At 34.8% G+C, this 27049-nt stretch overlaps 1 protein-coding gene across 2 annotated transcripts in view; it reads right to left on the minus strand.

The window, feature by feature from the left end:
- LOC106461628 (E3 ubiquitin-protein ligase TRIM9-like) overlaps positions 1-27043 on the minus strand; it is a 51632-nt gene extending 24589 nt beyond the window's left edge. For both annotated transcript variants that reach the window (XM_022388635.1, XM_022388634.1), the window contains exon 1: positions 27000-27043. In XM_022388635.1, the coding sequence (XP_022244343.1) occupies positions 27000-27017 (18 nt within the window). In that variant the 5' untranslated portion in view covers positions 27018-27043. The remainder of the gene's footprint in view (positions 1-26999) is intronic.
- Between the last annotated feature and the right edge of the window lie 6 nt (positions 27044-27049).

A 27049-nucleotide genomic window follows, 5' to 3' on the forward strand; every position in this document is an offset into this window, starting at 1 on the left:
CAGAATTTGGGAATCCCGCTTTCGACAGTCAACAGATCATCGTGCAGTTCAGGAACCACGGCAAGGAAACAACTGAGCAGCGTCCGGGTCGTCCTGGTCCATCGGAGAGGACAAAAGGGGCTGTCAAGAGGAGCATCGAAATGGATCCCATATTAACGACTGCAGAAGTGGCCAAAGTTGGTGGGATGAGCCCGAAATTTGTTCAACGGATTCTTCACAGATTGGGTTATCGTTGCAGAGCAGCTAGACGGAAGCCGTTAGTAAGACCTGCCAACATAGTCAAACGAAAGAAGTTGGCAAGTGATATGATGATCAAGCCTCTGGACTTTTTGAAGACCGTATTGTTCTCAGACGAATCAAGATTCGCTCAATTTTCGGACAGTGGAAAGATATGGGCCTGGAGAATGCCTCACCAAGAGTTTTGGCTCAACAGATTGCAGCCAACTGTGAAGCATGGTGGTTTCAGCGTGATGGTTTGGGGGAGCTGTTTGGATTAGTGGGAGATTGAGCTTAGTGGAGTGCGTTGGCAACATAAATTTTGCGAAATACGTCGAAGTATTGGAGGAAGGACTCTTGCCACTTTATTCCTCAGGTTTCGTGGACAAGAACACAACGTTGTTCCAGGAAGATGGAGCACCTTGTCACACTGCTAGAAACACCCAAAAGTGGCAGGAAGAAAATGGTATCCAGAAGTTGCCCTGGCCGAGCCAATCTCCTGACATGAACCCCATCGAAAACCTCTGGGCCATACTCGGTTGTTTCTTGACTTGCCGGTAACAACAAAAACAAACAACAACTTCGAAGAGCGATCTACTCCAAGTTTTGTAGCAAGAGTGGGCGAAAATCCCACAATCTAAAATTGACGAGATGATTCTCACGATGCCCCAAAGGATCAACGAACTCCAAGAAGCGAAAGGAAGATCTACTAGATATTAATTAAATTACAAATATATCAATTCATGTGAATATGGCTGAAAATTTTCGTTTTTTTTCTGAAAAGATAGTGTCTATTTACTTGTGACCACGCTGTGTATGAACATTTACACTATCTTATTTCTAGGCCTTGTTCATTATATTCTTTTATTTTCTTAAAATATCAAAGGAAAAAGATTAAAAATAAATACTTAAAAAACAGCATATATGCATTAACGATATAAAGATCATTATATATTATTTACCTAGAAGAGAAAAATGTCAGACGTTTCTAATATTTAGTGAAACTATTTTTAACGGTTCACTTCTTCAGTAAACATTATAAAACACATTTTGTTATCTATTGTTTCCTTTAAATGACATTTAAAAAGCGAATACATTAATACGTTTGACACTAATACTGCACATGCATTTAAAAACTCGTATTACGAGAATGTAAAATTCGAACAATTTCAATTAGTTAGACCGTGAAACCGGACTTCCTTCTTTATTGTACTAGCAAGGACACGTGCTTGCCGCGTGTCAACAAAGGCCATCGAGCTGCCATATGAAAGCATGTTGCGCCATTAAGCTTCAACATCTGTCTCATACATCTTTCCCTCCCACGTAAACCACCTATTTTCTCCTCTTTTTTTTTCGCCCACAATTGCCTTTTCGCTCTCCCACCGACAGATATTTAATAAAAGAGTGTCTTTGTCGGAACATGTACGGCAGAAGTCCAAGACATTTTCAGCTGAAGATGACATACTGCAGATACTTTCCACTAAGCGAAACATTTGCCACTCGAGATAGCTCTGAAGTATCATGCAGATAAAAAAGAACTCCTTTCATAAAGATGAAGCTTCCGAAAATAGGGTTCAAACTGAATTTTTTATCTAACGATATTTTTTTTACGTTCTTTCAAGCACGGTTTATAAAAAGTTAAAAAGCAAAACCTCGGTGTTTAAAGTATGGCTTTGACACCCTACTTCTCAGGGAAAGTTTGGTCTCCATTACACACAAGCTCTCTGTGAAGAAGACCGAATCGGGGAGTATCAGCTAAAATAATAACTCATTATAGAAACAACGGTGGTTAAGTGAACGTTAATCATGTGACCTAATGGTTACTTACATATATTGTTACTAAGGTCTTCTATAAAATATGTAAAAAAAATCAGTTGAATATAAATACATCTGATATTTTACACACAAATTTTATGTAACACAATATAGTATACAGAGCATCATGACTCTTATTCGTAGGCGTTTCTCTGAAAAGGGGATAACTTGTTCTTCACTTAATTAAGGAGAAACAGAGTTTTGCTTAAGAAATACACACAAATATCTAATGTTGTTAAACTGCTGAAATATGGAGAAAACATATTCAAGAAGACCACGCTAGAAACCGGGTTTCGATACCCGTGGGGGCAAAGCACAGATATTCCATCGTGTAGTTTTGTTCTTAAGTTCAAAACAAACAAACCTGTTGTTCCTAAAGGTGACTAGGAGAGTTAGTTTAGCACAAAGCTGCACGGTAGGCTATCTGTGCTGTGTCAGCCATAAGAATCGACCCCCCCCCACCACCACCACACACACACAACCACCAATTTTAGAGTCATAATACTTAATGAACCATTAAGTATTAAAAGTAATGTCTGGTAGATGTACGAACTGCTACACAATGGTTTGCTCTAAGGATGACACCTTCCATTGTAGAGGTCAAAGTTTCACGCGTAAAGCCATTCATTTCTGTCTTTAGGTTATCTTTACAATTCCTGTGGCTTGTTGGTAAACGTTCTGTCTTTTAAGTAATCCAACAAAAGAAAGTCTTCTGGTGACAAATCCGAGGATCGCGGAGGCCAGTTTATGTCTCCATAAAGAGAAATTACCTTGTTTGAGAACAGTTCATGCATGCAACACTGCCATTGTTGCTCGTGCTGTATGACAAGTGGCTCCATCTTGTTGAAACAACAATTGCTGTGTATAACATATTCAGAAGTAGCAACTTTAAACACAAAGTTCTCGACAGTATGCTCTTTAAGCAGCGATGGTGAAGCATTCGTTTTTCAAATAAAGCTCTACAGTAAGAAAATGGTTGTACACAGTTGGATTGTACACCTGTTCATAGTTATAATTTGAACCCTTAATCTGCATTCTGAACACAACAGACAGTGTTTTTTCCTTAATACTTTGGAAAATCTAACTATATAAAATCCCTACAGATGTTTTGGCGGACCCTGTACGTGTTGGATAAAGTACTTCGGGGAGTAACAAATACAAGTACTGTAGATAAGATACAATTATTAAATTTGATGCACAATAATATAAAAGATTTAACTTCACACTTTTGTGAGGGTGTATTTGGGTTTAATCTTATTGTAGTTCACATTAATTAACACAAAGCATATTAGAAACATCACTGTAGTTTACTTACATTATATACACAGGGTGATAATTAAAGACTTGAAGTTGTATAACTTTGTATTCTGAGAATTTCCAGACGAGAATTAACTACGCTATACAGTAAATCCTTTCGTTTTAGTGGTTCACCCATGAGTGAGTTAAATTATGTGACGACTACAGCAAGTAAAAGCTGCTGAAGACCCAATAACTTCTATGATGCTTGTGTATATAGGTTGTCGTTTTTAATATAGCTTGCAATGTATATAAACGTTAAGAAAAAACGAGGTCACCCCAGAAGCTCATCCTTGTAAGGAAACTAACTATAAATGAGTACGAATTGTTTTTAAGGACTCGTGCTATGCCGTTTGACATAATCATGATTGATCACATTGTCCTCACTTGTGGCTTAAAAAGAATCGAACACCCGTGTTTATTTAGTGAAAACTTTTCACGGGATATGTTTGTCACCTAAGATGTGTTTTGGACCAGGATTCAAATGAACAAGCTCAAGGTGCATGGTTACAAAATCCTTAGATGGTGAAATGGTTCATGTGACTGAATATTGTTGTAAGGGTTGACTTGTATCAAATAAGACCACTAAGTTTACCAGTTACTTTATTTTTATAATTCCACACTAGATGTACCAGTAGTCATCAATCACTCTGGATATAACACTTGATTGAAGAAGTATAGACTACCTCGCTAAACGTTGAGTGACGACACGACAGAGTGCGACTACAACACATTTAATTTTTTACCTATGGACGTTTTTCACTTGAAGCAAAACTTTAGATTGGACTCGTATTTACTTTAGCGAGCTTAAGGTGACACTGATTTTAGACAGAGTCATACAGCTATTAACATAAAGAAAACGTCGATTACTAGCTTCAATCAGTTACATTACAAAATTAGTACTTTGTATTCCAGTGGGACAATTGTGCTATCTAGTAACAACTTCTTCCAAAGCAGTCAGGAAAGTAATATTCTGATTGAAAGCGGTGAAGACTTTATAGATGACTGAAGTCCGCAAGTATACTTGATTTTTTAATACAGCAGAGAAAACGTAATAGAAGGGCAGGCTAAGAATATCACAATAATGTTATCACTCTGAGTGCACGGTGTTTAGTAAGATTTTGAATGTGGTATATTTTCATATTAAAATCAACTTCAGTGAAGTTGAATTGTGTTTGTAAAATTCGTTCAATGTTATGGTTATTTTCTGATTCAACTAACCATGACTTTTATTTAATTCATACAAAGCATAATAACAGTCCTAGTTACGAATATGTAGAATAAGCAGCACACATCAACAAATATTGTAGGATGCACAGTTTTAAAGTTAATTATTCATGTGTTTCAGTTCTAAAACCCTTTTTATTAGTGTTATTTTAGTATGACTTTTGTTTTCTTCGATTCATTACACTTGAATTGTTTTTCTTGCTTTCTACAAACTAGAAATTTATATAGCACTTGAAAATGAAATAAGAGATTGCCCGGTTTATAAAACCTGAATAAGGTCAATGTATTCCATGAAACACAACTGATATTTAGTCTGCTTGTTAGTAAGGCATCGATAAGCGGTGAGTCATAGCTACCAATACTAATGCATTGTAGTGTGCAAGCATGGTCAGTTAGGTAGAAGAAATAAATAGGCACGATCCTTAAGCACCGAATGATGTATTCAATACACTCAAGATAGATACCACGAAAATCTACATATAAGGCTTACCGTCTCTGCCATTTTTAGAAGCTGGTACCAATACGTTAGCTGTAGTTCCTATATCACCCCCTATTTGTTTTAGATGTGTATATACAATATCAAGAAAGTTACCTGTCATATAATAAAAAATCGTGTGTGAATGGCTACATTCAGAAGAGGCGGAACTCTTTGTGCTTCTGTGATTATATGGTAACCGTTAAATCTAAATTAACCTGTAAGAATCGATTTTTTTCACACTCCTTTTATTATCACAAGCTACTGACTAGTTTTTGTTGTTGTTTTTTTACACTTCGTAACCTGCACAGAGATTATGAACGGAAATCAAGAACATGAATACTAACTTCGTTACTCTCATACTCTGTGATCTAAATGAGCTGGGATCTTGTGAAACTGTTGATTACTGTAGAGGTTCTAGTTCAAAAACCACATTCTGAATGAGTCACATCTGTTTGCAAGCAACGAAGGTCATTATTGCACCGAGTGTTGTTTTTAAACCATCCCTCTTCTGACAATAAAAAGAACAAAATTATACAAGCATTGTTCAATAAATGTAAACATTATGATACATGTTATAAAGTTCATTAACAACTACTAAAAACCAACAATTTAAAACAATACTAAGCACTTTACAAATGTTCTTTAATTTATTGTACAGTTATATGTTGTTTCTCGCGATTTTTTATTATGAAGGAGGAATAATATTAGCCTTGCGGATGTGACTATGTATAAAACCACAAGAATGTATGTCAATATGATATACACATGTATGCACAAATAAACACGATTTGAACGAAGATATTACTTGTGCAAGTCACAAAAATATACAACTCCTATATCCTCGCTGTTTAAACTTTACTGTTTTTAGATGTTCGTTACGACTGACTACATTTCAACAGTTTATATGATGCGTATTAAACGTATAGTTCTGTACGTACATACTGAAGAACTGTGAAACAGCACACAGTGTAACAGAAGTTCACGTTCCTAGTTTTACAGAAACACAACTACATGTCCCAGTATTACAGAAGTACAAGTTACAACAGTATAGAGGTTGGGAAGCTACATTAAAATGATTTTGGAGCCTCACCACGTCGTTACAGTCTATGTTAGCTCGTCCGGTCATGCTCCATCTGACGATCGTGCATCTTGACAACAGCTCTGCAGCGTAGTTTCTATTGCAAAAGGATCGCACAGAAATGCATAGTCTCTATGACCGGCAACTTGAACGTTATGTCTTCTTATGGGATAGGATGAATACTCGTTTCATTCTCCAGCTGCTTGAGTTATGCAACGGTTGAACGAATCTAACGTAGAAACAATATCTGTCGCATTTATAGACAAAAAATATTTACGATTGTGTTGCTACTGTTGCTCGAAATATGTGGGAGGCTTTTATCACTGACTTTTGTGTTCGTGGATTTTTACCTGTTACAAGACGCCATCTTGGAAAAATCTAAGACCCCGATCAGAACACGTTATTATAATCTGAGTGTATGAATATTTTGCATCGGAAAGGCCTATTACACATCCGTCTAAAAGCGACTATTTTTGGTTGTATCACATTATGCTATCGAACTTCAAACAATGCCAACATGTAGTTTTGATACACACCATTCATCTCCAAATAATACCAACATGTGGTTCTGATACACACCATTCCTCTCCATACAATGTCAACATGTAGTTTTGATACACACCATTCTTCTCCAAACAATGCTAACATGTAGTTTTGATACACACCATTCATCTCCAAATAATGCCAACATGTAGTTCTGATACACACCATTCCTCTCCATACAATGCCAACATGTAGTTTTGATACACACCATTCTTCTCCAAACAATGCTAACATGTAGTTTTGATACACACCATTCATCTCCAAATGATGCTACCATGTAGTTCTGATACACACCATTCATCTCCAAATGATGCCAACATGTAGTTCTGATACACACCATTCCTCCGCGGCTTCATAACTACTATGGTTGTTTAGTGACTTGCTGATTGACATCTTCAACATTTTTTTATTGACATACTCACCCCTCTGAACAAAGATGCAATTATATACCAACATTTCACAAGTTAAAATATGTCTCAGTATCATAAAAGCACATCTGTACGGCCCCAGTATTAATTCGTATACATACATGGCCAGAGGTTCACTTGTATGTCTCACTGGCACAGAAATAAAATTGCTACTTTTGGATGGGTATTTCAGAACTCTGTTGAATTTATATCACTGATTCTGAGAAATTAGAGTAATACAGCATTTTCAGCATAAATACACCTTATCCCCGTCCCACGATCACAGAAACCCAAAATTTATTATTTTAGCCGAAGTTGTACTTTATTGGTCTCTATGCATACGACTACCATATTTAAAATTATATTCTGAACTGTTTTTCAAAAGTAAATACTCAAACTTGGCTGGCAACACCACCTGACAAGAGTTTAAAAAAGGAAAATCGTGAGATTGGAAAGAAGACCGTGTGCCTATTACAGTGTTTATATGTCACAGGAGTGGAGACAGACACTATCCGAGTAGTAGAACACAGCTAGGGCTTCTGATTTTCGGTTTTAACCGATAAACACCGAAAATGGATATTCAGTTTACTTTACATAAACGTCCCCACTTTTCCGAGTCAGTGTGCTCTAAAGATTTAAAACCCTTTCTATACGGGCTCGTGTATAATTACTTTTATTTTACATTATCTTACAAAGCTTTAACATAAAAAAGAACTATCTTACTACAATTTACAGCTTTTACAGTGAATAAGATTTGTATCTGTAAAAGTTGTATTACATGTTCTAAAAACATATCTTACTAACTGTAAAAGTTGTAATACATGTTCTAAAAACGAATCTTACTTACTGTAAAAGTTGTAAATTGTAATAAAATATTCTTAACCACCATGTAAACTCAAAAGGAAATAAATAGAATTATGTTTTACACCTGTTATTATTACTCCCATAAAAGAAATTAGTGTGCAGAGAATATACAGTTTATTAGTATACTCATCACAGTATTAAAAGCAAAACTTCGAGAAACACCGATTTTAAGATATCTAAGTAAAACTATAAAACAGCTAAAAATAAACACCAAAAAATAGAAGGCCTACATATTGCGAACATAAAGCGTTTTCATTTGGCAAAAAATAGCGTTGATATATAAAGTAGAACGCATAGAAATGCACCATAAACCAAATAATACTGTACACACACACACACATATATATGTATATGGCTGATTGAAATGAGGTCGAGGTAAGTCATGCAAACCATTATACCGTATGGTCCTTGAAGAACAGTAAAAGAAAGTCGTGCGGGCCTAATTTACATATGATGTATAAAGACACACCTTCGTATATGCGCTGCTTCATTCAGTGGTGTCATGAGACTTGGAAAGGGACATTACTTGCACTGTATAAGATATCAAATATATACGTCTGGATGGATAGATATTCGTTATGACAATATACGAGGCTGTATTTAGCTTTTAATTTCGTGTACTTGAAGTATATTGATTTACTGACGAATTAATACGATCTACTTGGCACCATATACATATATCATTTCACAGACACGTGTTTATGTTTATCCTAATATGGTTCTCGAAGTACATTACGACATTATACGCTGAACAAGTAATGTTTTATTCACAAAACGAGACAGGAGAGTTAAGCAAAGCGTACAAAATAACCAGGCGAGACTAGGTGCTTCAAATATTGTCACGATGACCTGAAAAGTCGACAGGTAAGTGGGGGTGTTAAGGGAGAAACTTTGTCCTCTGCGTTGGTATTAATTTGGGCCAAGCTCCGAGTTCACGCTTCGGGACAGGTGGGGCACATAACGTAGTTCTGGAATGTTCTGTTAATAGATAAACAGAAATGAATTTTCTTAACAAAACAGTAATGATGATGAATATCCACGACTTCAGATCCACACATGTCCGTCAGAAAAAAAAAGTATCAACATTGCAATATTCTCATACATACAAAAATTCAGTCGTAACAGAAACTTTATATCAATACAGAAAAGAATACACACTTAGCACATGTAATACCGCAATGCCTGTGTGTGCATGTGAAATGTGAGAAATGACTTTTAGTCTGTTTTATGTTTTTTAGCATTTTTCCAATTTAGTTGTTTCTATTCTCGTTGAAACATTCTGATCTGAAGACGCTGGCGAGTAATCACGAACGATGACACGTTTCGCTTGTTCAAACTGTTACGAATGTTAGTGTCTTATTAATTCCTTGCGTTATTTTTGAAAGACGTGAGGTTTAGTTTCACAAGAAAAGTAAGTGGCCTCAACCGTTTAAAAATAAAGATCCTCTTATATAGGGAACAACAGAAGAGGTTGCTTCCATCCGAGATTTCTTACAAGCAACACAGAAGCACAACACACTTTTTACCTTCCATGTCAGATTTTATAATAATATTGTTATAATAACAACGGCAACTATGTACCCTTCCAAAATGGATTCAACCAGCTTTCCAGTGAAACACGGTATATGAATCGGTGCAAGATGATCTAATAGTAATTATGTTAAGATTTAACAAATAATGTGTAGTCTTGATTTCCAAAAATGTTTTATTAAATGAATCCTCATGAACAATGCAGTAACAAGTTTCTCTTATAGCCCAGCATGGCCAGGGTGCTTGACTCGCAATCTGCGGGTCACGGGTTCGCCCTTTCAGCCGTGAGGGCGTTATAATGTGACGGTCAATCCCACTTTTCGTTCGTAAAAGAGTAGCCCAAAAGTTGGCGGTGGGTGGTGATGACTAGCTACCTTCCCTCTAGTCTTACACTGCTAAATTAGGTACGGCTAGCCCACATAACCCTCGTGTAGCTCTGCGCGAAATTAATAACAAACCACAAGTTTCTCTATCTTACTGCGCAACACAAAGAAGCGCAAGTTGTTATCTAAGTTCCAGACATTCACAAGTAGAGAAACTGGGATCCAGATGCGATTTATTTTAAACTAGCTGGGGAAATAAAAACTCGTTTGTTACAAAGGATAGAAAACTGTGCTTCTGTTTTTTTTTCTTTCTTAACATGTTTAACATTAAAAGTGCAATAAAAATACATAAAGGCACCAATACTGAAAAGAAAGACATACTGTTTTTAAGAATTCTATTAATATGAAATAAGATAGGGCGGTTCAACCCCCCCTCATGTTATCCTGTATCACTGTGTAAAGTTGCTATTTGGTAGTTTTTTCTTCTTATGAGCTTTCTCATGCCATCCTGTATCACTGTGTCAAGTTTGGTGTCAGTTGTTCAAGAAATGTGGAAACGTATAAGAAACAAATACAAACACACTGACGTTTATTTATATAGATAATTGAGCTACGCTAATAAAGGATATTTACAGATTATTGATAAAATAGTGAAAAAACATTTCTTGAGTGATACGGTAATCAGGTTTGAAGCTACATACTGCCAGTATAATTATACGACAGTTATAATACAACGACAGAGATAATTTCGTTTTATACATCCCATGAAGTATATATTGAACTTTTTCCTACATTTTCTAAATGAAGCTCAAGTAATTTATCATGTCTTTATCTGCAGTTTGAGAAGACCATAAAAACGCCTTTGCTTATGGAATCTGGAACGAGGGCATTGCCGCCGATGACCACGTAAAGGGTAATCCATGATGTCCACAAAATACTGATGCTTTAATGGTGAAGTGTAATACCTTTTGAGTTAATCTTCTTCAAAAGAAGTATCAGGTTTAAAGTCAATACACTTTGAACAACCTTTATGATTGGCTAGAAATGAAGCTTGTTTTTCAAATGCATACTTTCAACTTACCATTCTTAACCTTAACTTTAGGTAACTTTTGAAAAAGAGTTTGAATTAATGTGCACCTGCTTTTTGAATATATTTGTTATTACAGCTTCCAAATAAAAAACAGATCCGATAAAAACCACCACGTTACTCGCGATTTGTACATTAACCACGGAATTCTAGGAACCAAGTTTTTGTTAAATGTGTATTTCACCATTCGATTTCCTTTGACATTTGTTTGACGATACATCTCTCTTAACGTATTTATGATGTTTTCAACTGTGCAAACCTGTCAAAGTCAACATTCGTGTTGTGCGAGAGGAGTGACATTCAAGTTTGAAGCAGCTGTCGATTACTGGTGGAGAAAGAGTTCCAGTCTCAATGTTATTGTTTCTTTCGGATTGAAGTTACTGACGTAATGCTATGACAATTCAGATGCTAATATCAAAGATTCTAACGTAAATGGTTCTGACATTAGAGGTCCTGATTTAGGGAAGTTGGGATTCTGACAATGTAGGTACTGACATAGTGTTCGGACCTCGCAGGTACCAATGCCGAAGGTTTTGACGTCACTACCTCTGAAATTAAAAGTTCTGACTTAGGGTGGGGGTCTGACAATATAGATTAGATTCTTACATAGTGGGACCTGACATTGAATTTACTGACGTATGAAGAGTTGAGTTAAAAATTGAGGCAATGTTGTTCATGCTTTGCTTTTCTAAAGCTTGAACTGGAGCCATTCTAAAACTAAAATAAAACCACATTTTAGGTTCATTGCCGAAAACAACAGAAAATATGGTTATCAAAACATAATTCGAAGGAAGGCATACTAGAGAGTTTCATTATTAGAAAAATAAAAATAAACTGATCTTGTATTTAGTAAAATATCAATAAGCTATGATACAGAATTTCACAGAACTAGCGCCATCATAACGTGTTGTTACTTAATGCAGTTTACTTGTCACATTTTATTCTGTAATCTGATAATGCAGACTATAACATGGAAATATAATTCCTGATATACGAGTTAAAATAATAATAATAATTTATAATATTTTCTTCACCTCTACGGGTTTGAATACGTCACCAGCTAATGCAATCTATAGCTATAACCAAAATATCATGATCCAGTACAACAATTCATTGTAAAAATTAAGTAAAAATCTAACAGATCCGTCAAAATATACCTGAATACAAACAAAATATGTGTTGGATTCACACTTACCTAATACGATTGTGAGAAAACGTAGAGAGAATAATTACGAAATAAAATAAATGAAATACACTACAAATTAATAATAATTTTCATTGTACTCCCAACTTTTGCTTCGTATTTTGAAGGCAGCTGTAGATATAGATAAAATGATTTTTAAGTCAGCAAAAGTGTAAATAGATTCATGTGCCTTACAGCCTGCACTATATTGACGCCTAGCCAATCAGAATGCCTGAAAATCACTCTGCATGGAAATCCGTTGCTAACATGTTTACACAACTTTCCAGCTTGTCTATGGATTTGCGATTTTAGCCAGACATGAATGAATAATATTTTGTGTGACATTCTAAGGTTTATATCATCTACAGGCGGTGGCATCTGGTATTTTCTACATAGAGACGGCATTTCTATCTGGGAGTTGCACCACCTGTACCCCCCGCCATCTGGATATGCCAATGGATTACATATTTTTTCAATCACTATCACTAGGTTGGCTTAGCTGTTTATATTAAAATATAATTTCTTTTTTAATAATAACAAGAAAACGGGAAGAGAAAAACTTACTGGAACTCTTTACAGAGGCTTCAAGTCATTAAAGAAAGATTAAACTGTGCTTTTACCACAACGACCAACAAGGCTTAACATTTGTTAGGTCATTTTGAATTCGAACTAGGCCTATGCCTGTTCTAGAATAAAGACTTAACAAGGGTAGTGACTAGTAAAATTTTGTAACGAGTTTATACTGAGAAAAAGAGAGAGAAGAGGAGGAGGGGAAAAAAGAGAAAGAAAGAGAAAGAGGAATAAAAACAAAATAAGGAAGTTAAATATATATCTTTATAGTGAGGTACAAATTGTTGTGCAACTTACTACATAATTGGATATCGATTTAATTATACAGTTATCAACTGGCAAGTTATACAAACAAGTACATGTGTCACGTGTTTAATTTAGGTACATTTCAGATGCTGTGTAGGTTTAGTACATGTCATCATATTTCAAGTACAGAACTGGTTCGTGTTTCGTTTTGTTACATACAGTTACGATGAGTTCAGTTATAGGAATAGGTACAATGTCACTATGTGTTAGTTATACATCTAGTGTTTAACTTTAATTAAAATTAGAGTTACTTGGATTAAAATACACTTCTAACACTAGATTACTCATAAATCTAACGTTAGAGTGAGTTTAAGTTTAGTTTTAGTACAAGTCATCAGGTTTGAGATGGGCAATAATGTATTAATAAGGCCAGTCCCAGTGTTAAACTATGTGTAGCCAAGTTGTGTGCAACGCTAGGGTGGATTACCTATGGAGTAAGGGATCAACACCCAACACAGCTTAAATCTGCAGCTTGAACTAGATAATGCCACAGAAACAAGATACGTTGAAAGATTATCTATCTGGGAGGACACATGCCACACTGTTACTAGAGAGTGTACACAACACGGAGATGCCTGGTTACCAGTTATAAACATTGCTAATCGGCATAAGGTTCTGAGCCAGGGATGCTTCTTGACAGTGGGAGGGTATCTATATACCAGTTTGTTTCAAGGATCACCATTATCAGTTTTCTTGAACATCAACACCATGGATCTAGCCTCCTTGACAGCCCAACCAGATGACTTGTGATATACTTTGCCGATATTTTGGTGTACATAAGTTCTAAGAAAGCTGAAATCGAAAACAAGGTGTAATCATCTCTTAGCGAGTGGTGCAATCAAAGAGAAATGGTCACCAATCCTGACAAAGCCACGGCAATGTACTATTCACCCAACAAGAAACATGCCGAAGAGGATAAACCATCATCATCCTTTGCAGTTATTGCCATCCCTCTAGAAGAAATAGTAAAGTACTTGTGGATAACCTTTGATATACAACTCCACTTCATCAACCACATTAACATTATGATAACCAAAGCTACCAAAGTCATTAATATACTGAAAATTGCAGCAGAGAGCTGAAGAACATCACATGCTTGTGCTCTACCAAAGTCTTGTCCACTCTGTTCTGGATTATGTACAGCTAATGACCAGTATGAGTGTTACACACCTAGATAAGATTAAAATGATAAAAAACACCTGTTTAGGACATGTCAAACAATGTACTTGAGATATAAATATCAGCAACATTGCAGAGTACCAACAGCACTTATAAGCAAAATGATTCGCTAGTGATTTGCAGTGCAAAAACCATGAATCAATGCCCTAAAATTCCAGCTCCATAATGACCCGGAAGACACTAGACAAAAATGGGTTACCAGACACCTGGGGAGACAATCATGGGTGGATAGGTGCTATATATAATAATGCAACCACCACTAAGACAATTGGTCACCACGAGATCTCAGGCCCATCTGGTGCCACAGGGATCTGTTGAGATCATTTTAAGCAGAAAATGCAGAGAATGGGCAGAGGGTGAAGCGGAAAAGCCTGTAATGCCTAACTGAAGACCATGGTGGACAGTCACCTGTCATTATAGTAAAAGATGATTCCTACACCACCGAAGTGAGAGAGCTTCTTTGGCATTCATCACTTTGTGGAGCAACAACATTCTACATAAGAGCTCTCCTCCGGATCGCTGAAAGCAATGAGTCACAAATAGACAGTGCTACCAACATAATATTTGGGCTGTACTGTGTAAACTTCAAAGTAGTTAAACCCAGGTGGACAGCATCAAAAAAAGCAATCCTTGGTGAAATCATTGCCTGGATGTATGTGCCAGCCTATGCAGAGATAAAGCTAAACGGGGAAGCTTACAAACTTGCAAGAGAAGCCCTTATATCAAATCTGGCACAACTTTACTGAAAGGATATTTCCCTCCACTACACTAGTAACGTGAAAACGGCAACGTCTTAGTCAACATTCATAGAAAAAAACCCATCTCTGTATCTAACATACATAAAAAAAATATTCATTGTAATGAACGCTTACAAACCGAAGGTGTTCGTGGCATATGAATCTTTGTAATGTATTTCTTCTAATACTATAGAAATATAAGTGTAAGACACTGCCGACATACCCAGAAAAAACTTCGAAGTTTTTCATATAGGAAGCAAAATTCAAAGATCAAAGTATTGTCACTTTAATAATAGCTTACCATACTATAGAAATTTTTCGGAATAGAGCTTTAACATATTATCTAATGCATTCTGAACATTGAACAATTTAATTAATTACACTGTACAAAATAGAGTAACGTTTTCTAAACGTGGGTAACGCCCCTAGGAGGGTTGAGAGAGAAGATGTGGTATATCAATAATATTTTACTTTTATAATAAACAGAAACATGTGTAACTTCCACTGATATTTAAATTACGTTCATTGATTTAATAAATGTTAACACTTTAGCATAGTCTCAGTCTGGTGATACAATAAGAGTGGGTTAGAGGTCCCGAATATGAAGATCGAAAAAAAAAAAGGCGACCATGATTAAGCAGAACTCTGGGAAGCTCCGAATACCAAGGGAAAAACCACTTCCGTAAAATAATGTCAATCACCATGACTTCCTCATCATTTTTATGTAAATCATGCCTCTGAAGACAAATCCCAAACTTGCAATCTGAAATGCTAATGACTGGTCATCCAGACTTCGCTAGTAAATTCACAATTGGTAGATGTGACTATATATCTACAGTTAATTCGAATAAACTTGGGGGGTGGGGGTGAACTAATAACAGTGGTTCAGCTGTAGTGTTACAAATGTGATTACTCATTAATTGTTTTGCGGAATGTCTTTTCTATCAGCCAACGGCATCTAGACCACTTCTTTCACATATACGGTATTAACCTTTTAACGGTTTTAGTATTTTATTTCTTAAAGAACAGTTCAGATTACATTGGTCTATTCTATCTAAAATTATAAAATCTGACAGTACAGAAAGCTGTATTCCAGCCAGTCACGTCTATTGATTTAATAAGAAGTGATATTATTTATCTACAGATTGGGTTGGTTGTTGTTAAGCACATTGTACTATATATGTTGTGTTCATCGCTTGGTAAGGTTTAGTATTGTAAGCCCTCAAACTTATCGCTTATTTAACGGGAGCATTAATTGTAAAACAAAATTTGGGTAATTCGAGGCCCTGGTGGCATGAGCGTTGTCTAATCATCTATTCAATATTCATTCAGCTTTCTAAGTTATATATATTTAATATACACATGGTAAATTTCTAAGGTTCCAGAACAGTATTCACAAACAGTCACACTGCAAACAGTAAAATCTTTATTATATTAATTACAATTAATGTAATCAAAAACATATATAGAAAAATCTTCTAAGTATCAATGTGTTGATCTATAAGCCGTACGTTGAAGTCAAGATGACACAAGGAAAGGAGTTCACTCACTTCCAAAGAGTATTGTCAGCCACTGTGAGTAAGGTAATCAGTAGTGGTTCATAATATGGATCGCCCATTTGTTTTCTTTATTATTATTTAATATTGTTCCGCCAGCCTACAGCAAAAATGGCTATGAATATTGTAATAAAACTTCGGCAATATTACTAAAGGTATCATTGCGTATTGTGTGGGGTAGTTTTGAATATATTTGACTACCTAGCAAATAACAGTGGCTGTATAACCGTTGACACTCAATCGTTTTAATGTAATCTGTGATTTATATGGAACCTCATAATCTACTACATGTATATGTATATAGCTGCGTGAAGGCTATGGATATAACTTAATGTTTATATGGCAGGCATGACACATGTTCCATAGCGACTATTAACTTACTGTTGCAACTGTATTGATGTCACGTATCATTTGTTTATGTATAGGATTCCTGCCCTTTCGGACACGACGCTGCTGACAAGATCACATTTTTTTTTGTTTTGTTTTTTACTACTGCATGATCGATTTTGGCCATGTTACACGAAAGTCTAAACGTTATACAAAAGGTTTAGGCTGTCTCACACAACAGAAGTCTTTAAGCCGTAGTTTAAAAGATAGCCTCATGCTCAGTTTCGAGCATCGGATCGACAATCACAGTGATGGCTGATAGTAAGTGTTGAATTATAGCCGAGATTGCGAATTTATAGTTACTGCAGACAGTATAGCTATCTTTGAAGCTGACTACAAGGAGTGTCAAGAATTATGCAGACAGAAACTTTGTATATATACATTTCATTTATGTTTTTTTTTAGTTTCCGATAAAGTATGCAGCAGCAATGGCTCACCAGAGCTTAGGGTTGTCACAGTGAAAGAGGGCCGTAGAAGTGTCACGACCCAAAATTCATCACCAATCGTGATCAAGTCATAGTTAGTGCTTAATTGTTAATTAAGACATTTTCGACCTTCCAGAATGTGCAGAATATTACTCTAAGAGGAAATGTGGCCAGCTGCACCAAAACCGTGACCGGTCTAACTATGGCCAGCGGAGAAATATAACAACTATAACAAATATTAAAAATGCTTATTTGTATACACATCCTATTATAATATTACACACTGTCATATTTGCATTGAATATATATGCATGCATCTTTATAACTTGAAAAATTATCATGGCTATCTATGTACATGGCTTTAAAACTTAAAATATAAAGACTGCATGTATATATATCGATATAAATACTAGCTTACATGCATGTATGAAACTCGTGCGGTTACAAAGTCCAGTCTATGCACCATTCCAGTATAGTTCAGTAGTCCCTCCAATCCAATATTTACAGACTCCCTATATAGCTATAGGGTATAAATATAGTAGCGATACATATTTTATAGGTATATACATAACATGTGGTATGTTGATCACTATCCATCATAGTGATCATACATGCAGTACCATTATCAATGATAACATTGTTGCAATGATATCAGGAGCAATAGTCATCCAATCTGCATGAAGTCAATCCAAAGGTTATCCATTGTTTCCCAAGACAGCATCATACATACGTATTTCATTAAACTAAACTGCTTTAAATAGGACGGTATTGCTATTATACAGGTTTATGTCCATTAAAAAACTAAAGAAACAGGATAATTAAAAATTGTTAATTTAATAACGGGGAATAGGGATCTTCAAAAAATACACAAACAAAAAGATAAAGTGAAAATGCAATCGCAAAAAAAATTAAACAAACAAATTTAAGGTTTGAGACTTAGTTTTGAGATTATTTCCTCAAGCTCCAAATCCCTATTTTGACCCCATGTCTAAAAGCTGTAATATTTAAGAGAATCAAAATAGGGATTTGTAGCTTGAGGAAATAATGTCAAACTAAGTCTCAAACCTTAAACTTCTTTGTTTACTTTTTTGCGATTGAATTTTCACTTTAAGCTAACCTATCTTGTTTCTGTATATTTTTTACATTAGTATAATGTTATGGACCTCGCGAGTTAAGTGCAGAAATGTTCTAAAAACTCTTGCTTGCTTTAATAGAAAACATAGTAGATAATAATTCAAATACAGAGAAAAACTAAAGTAGTGTTGTTTTTGATGAGGGAAATACTTTCTTCATATAAAAATTCAGTTATCTAAGTAATCATGTCACCTGTCTGTTAGTGCTAGAAATATATTACTTTTCTATGAAGCAGTCTGGTGTAATTTCACATAATACACGGTTCTCTATTATAAAATAAAACAATTACTGTAATAGATAAAGAATGCCGTCAGTCTAATCAGAATACAATAAAAAAGATACGTTATAACAGTTAACAATGCCATTCTTGTGACGTGTTCTTCGAGAACTTCTCAATCTTGTAGTTCAGGAGGGGCCAGTTTATTCACTTGTTTGTGAAGTCAATCCCATTTAATATTAACAGACTTAAATAAATGCACACATTAATGTGTCACTTTAAACCAAAAGTTTAAACAATCTATATAAATAATATAAATCAACTGGTGCAAAGCCTTTCGGTTGTAAAATATCGCTAACCATTTGTGTGCGTTAAACACAAAAGAATTTAATTAGAATGTCATACAATTGTATATGTATTATACACCTACTGATTATACGTCATTTCAATTGTTAAAAAGATCGTGGTATAATTTGTTTCTAATAAAGCATCATAACACGTGCATGATTTACATCATTGATTATTCATGCATAGAAAGGAGGTCCAACTGATCAACAAAACACTAATTAAAGCAACATCTATGAAATTAGAAAATCCATTTAAATAATATAAAAATATTCAATGACAATAAAAACCGCTGTTGAGTATTGAAACTTTCACACCCTGTAGCTCTCACCTGATCAAGGTATGGATAAAAATATTCTGTGGCAATAAAAACGGCTGTTCAGTATTGAAACTTTCATACCTTGTAGCTCTCGGCTGATCAAGGTAAAGATAAAAATATTCTGTGGCAATAAAAACGGCTGCTGAGTATTGAAACTTTCATAACTTGTAGCTCTCGGCCGATCAAGGTATAGATAAAAATATTCTGTGGCAATAAAAACGGCTGTTGAGTATTGAAACTTTCACAGCTTGTAGCTCTCAGCTGATCGAGGTATAGATAAAAATATTCTGTGGCAATAAAAACGGCTGTTGAGTATTGAAACTTTCACAACTTGTAGCTCTCGGCTGATCAAGGTATGGATTTTCGTTCTTACTTACTGTGAGGTGTCATGTATTCAAATCATAACAGCATATTTAAAAAAAGAAGTGTTATTCGACCGCAATATTGCTTTTATAATTAATACATCAAAATGGATTATTAACTTATTAGTTTAAATTTTGTGGCGATATACCAAAATGTTCAAGTATTTGTGGGTAATTCAGGTAATACTTTTTTTTTAGAAACTTGATCAGAGTTCACATACACGATAACAATAAGGCTATCGACCTTATTCATTACACACTCTTACTAAATTACTACGTTAAATTAGATAATTATTTACTGGACTAGTTTTTACTTTTGGTCTACGTAGGTTGTCTCTTTAGATCAGAAGTTATTCATAATTTATGTTGGTATGACAAATCATTATATGACTGTTTAAAAAATATTGATCCCAAACGAGTTTTACATAATGAGAAATAATATTTGTATAATAACCTAAACAACAATTAAATTACAAAATGTACATTTCAGTAATTTTTTGAAGACAATAAGAAACGCTGGAGTATTTGCTTTTATTTACGTTAAGCACAAGGCTACCTAAAGGGTTATCTGAGTTCTGCCCACCATGGGTATCGAAACCCGGTTTCTGGCGTTTTAAATCCATAGACATGCCGCTGTGCCATCGGCGGGCGAGTATTTTCTAGCTGAATAACATACCAATCAATACACTAATGAACATTTAATTATGAAAAACTTCTCAACAATTGGCAGATTCATTAAACTGGCATAGATGTTTTAAAAAACAACAACAAAAAAACGTCATTAGCATTTGCGTGGAAACTGTTGTAAAAATTACAAAAATAGTTTTTTTGTTAAAAGTTTTATTTTATTTTTTCGTTTCTCTGGCACTTTACGATTTCTGGTTTTGATTTGTTTAGTAGAAATAAAACGACTATTAATATATGTATGGTAATTAAGTGCTCTTATAACCACTTTAAAATTTTCAAATAAAACTCGCTTTAAAAAACAAATCAAACTTTCTTTTCCAAATTTTGTAAAAGCCACTAGAAAATCTATATAATGGTAAACTTCTAATTTTTTGCGGTCTGTTTAAATGTTCTTTCAATCGAATTATTTTTCATTTCATTCCAACTTTCGAAATTCTAACATTTTTCGTAATTTAAACACTACTGTATGTGAATATCAAACTTATTTGTTACACATTTGAATCAGGGGAAGCAGTCTCGTTTTAAATACTTGTGTGATTTTTAACAAGTTACTAGTGCATAATTTCTACATAAATATGTCACCTTCAGATACAGGAAACGATGAAGGAGCATCTACTTTAGCAGGTAGTTTCGCTACCGGCAGAGAAGCCATACATGGAAAGCCAAGGTAAACTGTCTAGGGTAACCTCATGGCCACCAACATTACGTCCCCCCCTCAAAACTTAAAGTGTATTGATTGCCTCCGGTTCTAGCCTAGTATACTGGGAACGAGACTAGTACAGGCTCGTATGACAGTCATATAACAGACTTGTTGATCCGAAGGACTGGTTTGACTGGTTAAAAGATTTATGAAAACATCACAAAACGCATAATATAATGCAAACTAAAGATTGTTTTACTGAATATAAAATCATAACGAATATGGATATTGATGTTAAAGGAAATATAAAAACCTACTTGAGCTATACTTTTGGCACATTATCGAATCAGAACAAAGACTGAAAAAGTTACTTATGTCATGTTGTTTTATCCAAGTTCAACTTAAAATTGTTTTAACTCCCATCATAATGATCGTTTGTATTCACGTTTTCTATATTTCATTCGTCACAACTACGAACATTTTGTCAATTAATTTGAAATAGAGTAAAATACAGACACATTTCATTCATGCTGCAAATGCACGATAATTAATATATTAAATATTTTAATCGTAAAAACTTCCAATACAATATCCTATATTAGTTCTAGTTGTGTTTAAATTTGTTACTTTGTCCGCTAACTCCTCCCAGGCACGATTACGGTCTTGGAGTAAGTGTTCAAGGTCGCTGAACCTTAATCTGACACAGCCTTTGTGTTCATACCCCTCTCACCACGTGCTCAGGTATCCTTCGGATAGCTATAGAAGTAATTGGAGTTAATGGAAGAGTTTCATCTGTACGTTGAAACCTCTGTTAATCATGAGGGAGACTTTGAATCCCGCAGAACATCACGGCCATCTTATGCTAGTGTAAACATTACACTATAGCTTAAATAACAATGGGTACTTAAACAAATGACAAACATATACATAAAATGAAAATATTCGTATTTTCAAACTGAATGTTCCTCGGACATTCCTATTCGCATGTCACGATAACGATTAAGCCACACATGACCACACACACACAAAAAAAGAAGCAAAACCAGTAGTAATGATTTAGGAATAATAAAATGAGCACAAGACGTCATTTTGACTGTTAGGCACTAAGATAGTGGTTGTGTGGATCTTGAAGCATTACCAAATATATATGATGTATATCTAATGATTAACTGGATTAAAACCCCATGATTTTCCAGTCCAGCTTTTCACTCACTCCTTAGATGAACGGGAACTTTACCGGGTAATATTCCCGAAACTTCTGAACGGTTGGGATGAAAAATTGACATGTCTCAATCTGAAACTGCAGAATGCTTTTTTTTTTAAAGATTATTTACAGCCAATTTTCACACCTGTCTTTGCAGAGAAGTTTCAATCTAACGGAGTGAACAAGTCTTTACTTTACTGAGATCCAGTTCACTCAACTTCACTTTTGTCTTAAGGACAAGAACTTAGAAATGTCCTATCTTTAATAACGAGTTTAACTCCACATCTCACGGGTGGTTATGGTACTCGACTCACAATCAGAGGGTCGCGGGTTCGAATTCCGCCACCGAACATGCTCGCTCTTTTCAGTCTTGAGGGTGTTATAATGAAACAGCCAATCCCACTTGGTACAGAGTTGTCTATGTAACTGGTGTTGACTCTCTGCCTTCCCTCTAGTAGCTTTACACGGAATTCAATAAAACAAACAAACCATTTTTGGAATTATGTATTTCCAATAGCATAACAATTATCTAGATGTAATTTATAACAATTCATTCTACAGGCGTTTGTAATTAAGATGTTTATTAATAAATAATTTTCTTAAACGAACTGTTTGATGATGCTTTCACTTTTGATCAATTTCTTTAAAATATCATAGTGTATTTGGTTGTCTAGTTGTATGTTCTATAAGCTAAAACCATACCAACGTAATATTTTTTATAGGTTTTGTGGGTTTCAGCTTATATAACTGCGAAAGGTGACATTTAATAAATCTGTAATTAGAGGGGTACTTAGTAGAGAGCAGACCTTCTCTCCGCAGCTTCGATCACATTTAACCCTCAAAAATACGAAAATGTCACCGTATGTCCGTCGTTACCAACGAACACAGACTTATTTTTCGCGGAACAACGAGGAATAATATTGTACATATGTCCTCCTAGTTTCATCAAAATCCGATCATTTTTGACTGAGCTATAGAGCAAAAATAGTGTGAAAAATCGGTTCCCATGTTAACAGATAGTGATTTTGGGTTTTTTCATGGGCTTGCTGTGACCTAGACCCTCCAAAAAGCTAATCATCTCTAAGTTAGGTCATAGTCCAAATGTGAAAACCGGAGTGATAAAGGAAGGTTAAATAATAATAACTAAACACAGAACAACCTCGTGAAGTAGCGATTCAATTAAATATTTTTTGCCAGTGCATTGGGCAGCAAACAAGTTCAATCTAATTCCTGATACATTCAGTAATACTGTATCTTAATTATGTATGTATTAAGCACAAATAGATGCGAACACGATAACACCAAGTTACTAACTTGGGTAGAGCAACAAATGGCAAACAGAAGATTAACACAACCGTCCTGCCGTAAAGATAAAATAATATACATATATTTTGGTTAATAATACCGAAATATTTCCTTTAAGTTTAAAAGAAACATTGAGTAACATCAATAAAGCTTAGAACAATGTTTAAATGTATGGCGAAAATATGGACTTCTGGTAATTTGATACACTAGTCATTTAATTAAAACATTATAAATTTAATATTGAACCGATAAAAATAATTAAAATGATACTAATGTGATACTTCAACAATCAACAACGTCGAGCCTTTCACGAACACAAGTAATATCAAGCTTTTAAATACTATATATTATAAAAAAACATTTTCATGAACAATCAGAACTGACCAAGATACTACTATCTAAACAGTTGACAAGAACTATAATACCGGTATTTTATAAAGCGGGATAAATGCGAGCCGGAATGATAAAATACACCGTAAATGTAATCAAAAACAGCATAACTGTAAACAAAAGTTCACGGCCAAAATGAGAAAATATTAATGATTAAAATTTTATGTAAACTACTGTGACATTCAAGATTTTACATAATTTGTACAGTATGCATAACTATTACAAGAAATCACGTGGGCTGCTGTTTTATGTTTAACTACGCACCGACCAAATTTGCTTTCAAACTAGGGGAACATATATGCCAGCTATGTTCTAAATTTGAAATAAATTAATTAAGTTTGATTTTTTCACTGGTGTGAAGAAGAAAACAAAGAACTTCAGGCTAAGTTTAGCCTGCTGGAAAACGATAACTGTTAAAGCTATTCCTTTAAAATTTGGCGTGTAAGGTAAGGAGGCCTGAGAGACCTATCATACAAACAATGGGAGTGGTTATACGAACGGTTGAATAACTCAAAGTTTTCATTCCTGTTGATAACACATTGGGTATTGTGCGGTTTAGTTTGTTTTTGGCCGCTCGACACCCTACCGTATGTCTTGATTACCGAAAATAAATTATATATATATTTTCTTGGTGACTATTAATTCATATACAACATCATGATACGTGTGCGAGGACCTTGTCGGCTTCAGAGCGTACGAGAAACGTATTTAATAATTACATACATATGTTACAGACTTCTCCATTTTACCAGAAGTAAAAATGAAAGGAGAATCTATGACGTAGAGTTCTAACGTTTTCTTTGATTGGCTAAGGTACTGCTGTAGACTAAGTTTCACCTATTAGAGGCTCATCAGCACAAATCAGAATGACAAATGAAAGAGATATAGTTAGGCCTCTTATAACCGTGACTTGTATATAATATTAATGGGTTTTTTTTAAGTCCTTTTCAATCACCAATAAAGTAACCTAAAATAATTTAGGTATTTGAATAATGTTAGAGCTCGTGCGTAAACATTTATTATACATTGTATATCGGACCAAGTATTTAATGATTACAAATTTCTTTTCAATTTCACTAAAGGTAAAATTGAAAGGAGAATCTGTGACGCAGAGGCTCAATGTTTTCTTTCATTGGCTGTACCCTCTGCTGTGGACTCCAGTTTCGCCTAATGACGGCTCATCAGCGCAGCTTGGGCTGACAAATCAAAGAAATACGTGTTTGTTGCCACTTTCTTCCATATTTATCATAAAAAACACATTCAGAAACACGAGAGAAAGCTACTATTTTGTTTGTTTGTTTTGAATTTCGCGCAAAGCTACACGAGGGCTATCTGCAGTGTAAGACTAGAGGGAAGGCAGCTAGTCATCACCACCCACCGCCAACTCTTGGGCTACTCTTTTACCAACGAATAGTGGGATTGAGCGTAACATTATAACGCCCTACTATTTTGACTGGGATTTAGTTCTTTTCGGTAATTAGTCCTACCCCTGTCCTTTCACTCACTGTTTAAATTACGATTTCAGTGACAGCGGAGGGGGGGGGGGGGGTAAGGTGCCGAGAAACCTTGTTCATGTAGTGAATAATAGCGCTTGGAGACAGCTTGAATGGGTAATGAAAAAAAAACAACAACTTTAATATAAGTTTAACATAACAGCAAATGTACAACGTTTCGACAAGGTTTTGTTATCATCAAGTAAAGAGGTAGTGTGGGATCACCTAGCCTCGAGCCAAGTGCATGAAATTTATGATGAAAATAAAAATATCGATTCAATTTTAAACTTAAATCGTTTCTGAATTAAGTTATTTTATGTTATATCACCAACGTTTTTAATTAAAAAACAAACTTCTTTAACCAATAGAGACCCTAAATTAAGAAATAAAAAATATTTTTCCAGTTTTGTTGTCTATACATTTCATTACACAGTACACAGACCAACAACAATATTAGGTTATACTTTTGTTGCTAAGTAACATGACATAAAAGCCATTGTTGGAACGTAAGTGTTACCAAAACGCACTTGCATTTTCATATATTAGAAGTTGTTAATCTAACCGATTTTTACGAATAATTATTGTATGAATAAGCCACGAATTCATTTCATGAATGATCTTAATTTTGATTGGCTCACAAAGGAATTTACCGACGTCTGACTGCATTTTGCTGCCTCTTTGTTGGTCAAGCTTGATTTTGCAAAAGTTATTTATTTCACTTAGCTATGAAATGTGATGTCATGGTATCCTATGGGGGTGGGGGGGGTAGTACTTGCCCCGTCATTTTTGACGGGCTATACGTTAGTTGTTTTAGAGGATGCGTTATGGTTTACCCGATTTTTAAGTTACTCGAGGGCAGAAAATTTATATTGTAATAAATAAATTCATAAATAAACACTTCGAAAGTTGAAGATATATATATACATAAAATTCTAAAGACGCATGTATAATCAGTCTTAATATTACGAGATGAAAGAACGCATGCGCACTACAGCTCTAACATTTGTTCGTTTAACGGATTTAAATAAATAATTGTGTGTGATTTGGTATTTCTACGCATCGTAACGTAGTGTGATAATCGTATTTATGGTGAGTTTAAAAGTGAAAATTGACAGGGTCAACACGTACATTTTAGTTAACTACGGTAAGATACCTATTCATAATTTAAGGTTTAAACGCCAAAACCTGTCGAAGAATTAGAAACAAACATACTAAACTTTATGATAAAAAACTACGTTAACTTCTTGTATTAAGTAGGATTTTGAAGAATATTTTGTTTTTCATCGTTCAAAACAGCTGACGAGTATTGGTATTAATTGAAAGGCCTCTTGGGCAGCGACTTGTGTGAGACAAATGACAGATGTGAAATGCAATTTTCACACGATTCTGAGTTTGAATTCACAATGGGCAAATTAAGAGTAATGTGAGAAAATCTAGTCAATGTGATTTTTATCAAAAATTTTAGACCTATTCATAATAACCGTGTACTTTTTAGCCATTTTTAACAAAGTTCTAAGATTAATTATATTTACAAATTACAATTATTGTAGATACAAACTTAGATTAATTACGTAGATAAAATGACTCAACTTTTATCAATCAGTTTATTGGTATAAAATTAATCTAAAAATATGTTTTGAGATAACATTTTTTGTTCAACATTTTATTAACTTGTACTAAACTAGTATAACTATACCTTCTGTGCTTTACACATGGCTCCCAAAGCTTGTACATCGTGGTTTGTAT

The sequence above is a fragment of the Limulus polyphemus genome, unplaced genomic scaffold, assembly GCF_000517525.1.
Source record: "Limulus polyphemus unplaced genomic scaffold, Limulus_polyphemus-2.1.2 Scaffold1001, whole genome shotgun sequence".
Lineage (NCBI taxonomy): Eukaryota > Metazoa > Arthropoda > Merostomata > Xiphosura > Limulidae > Limulus > Limulus polyphemus.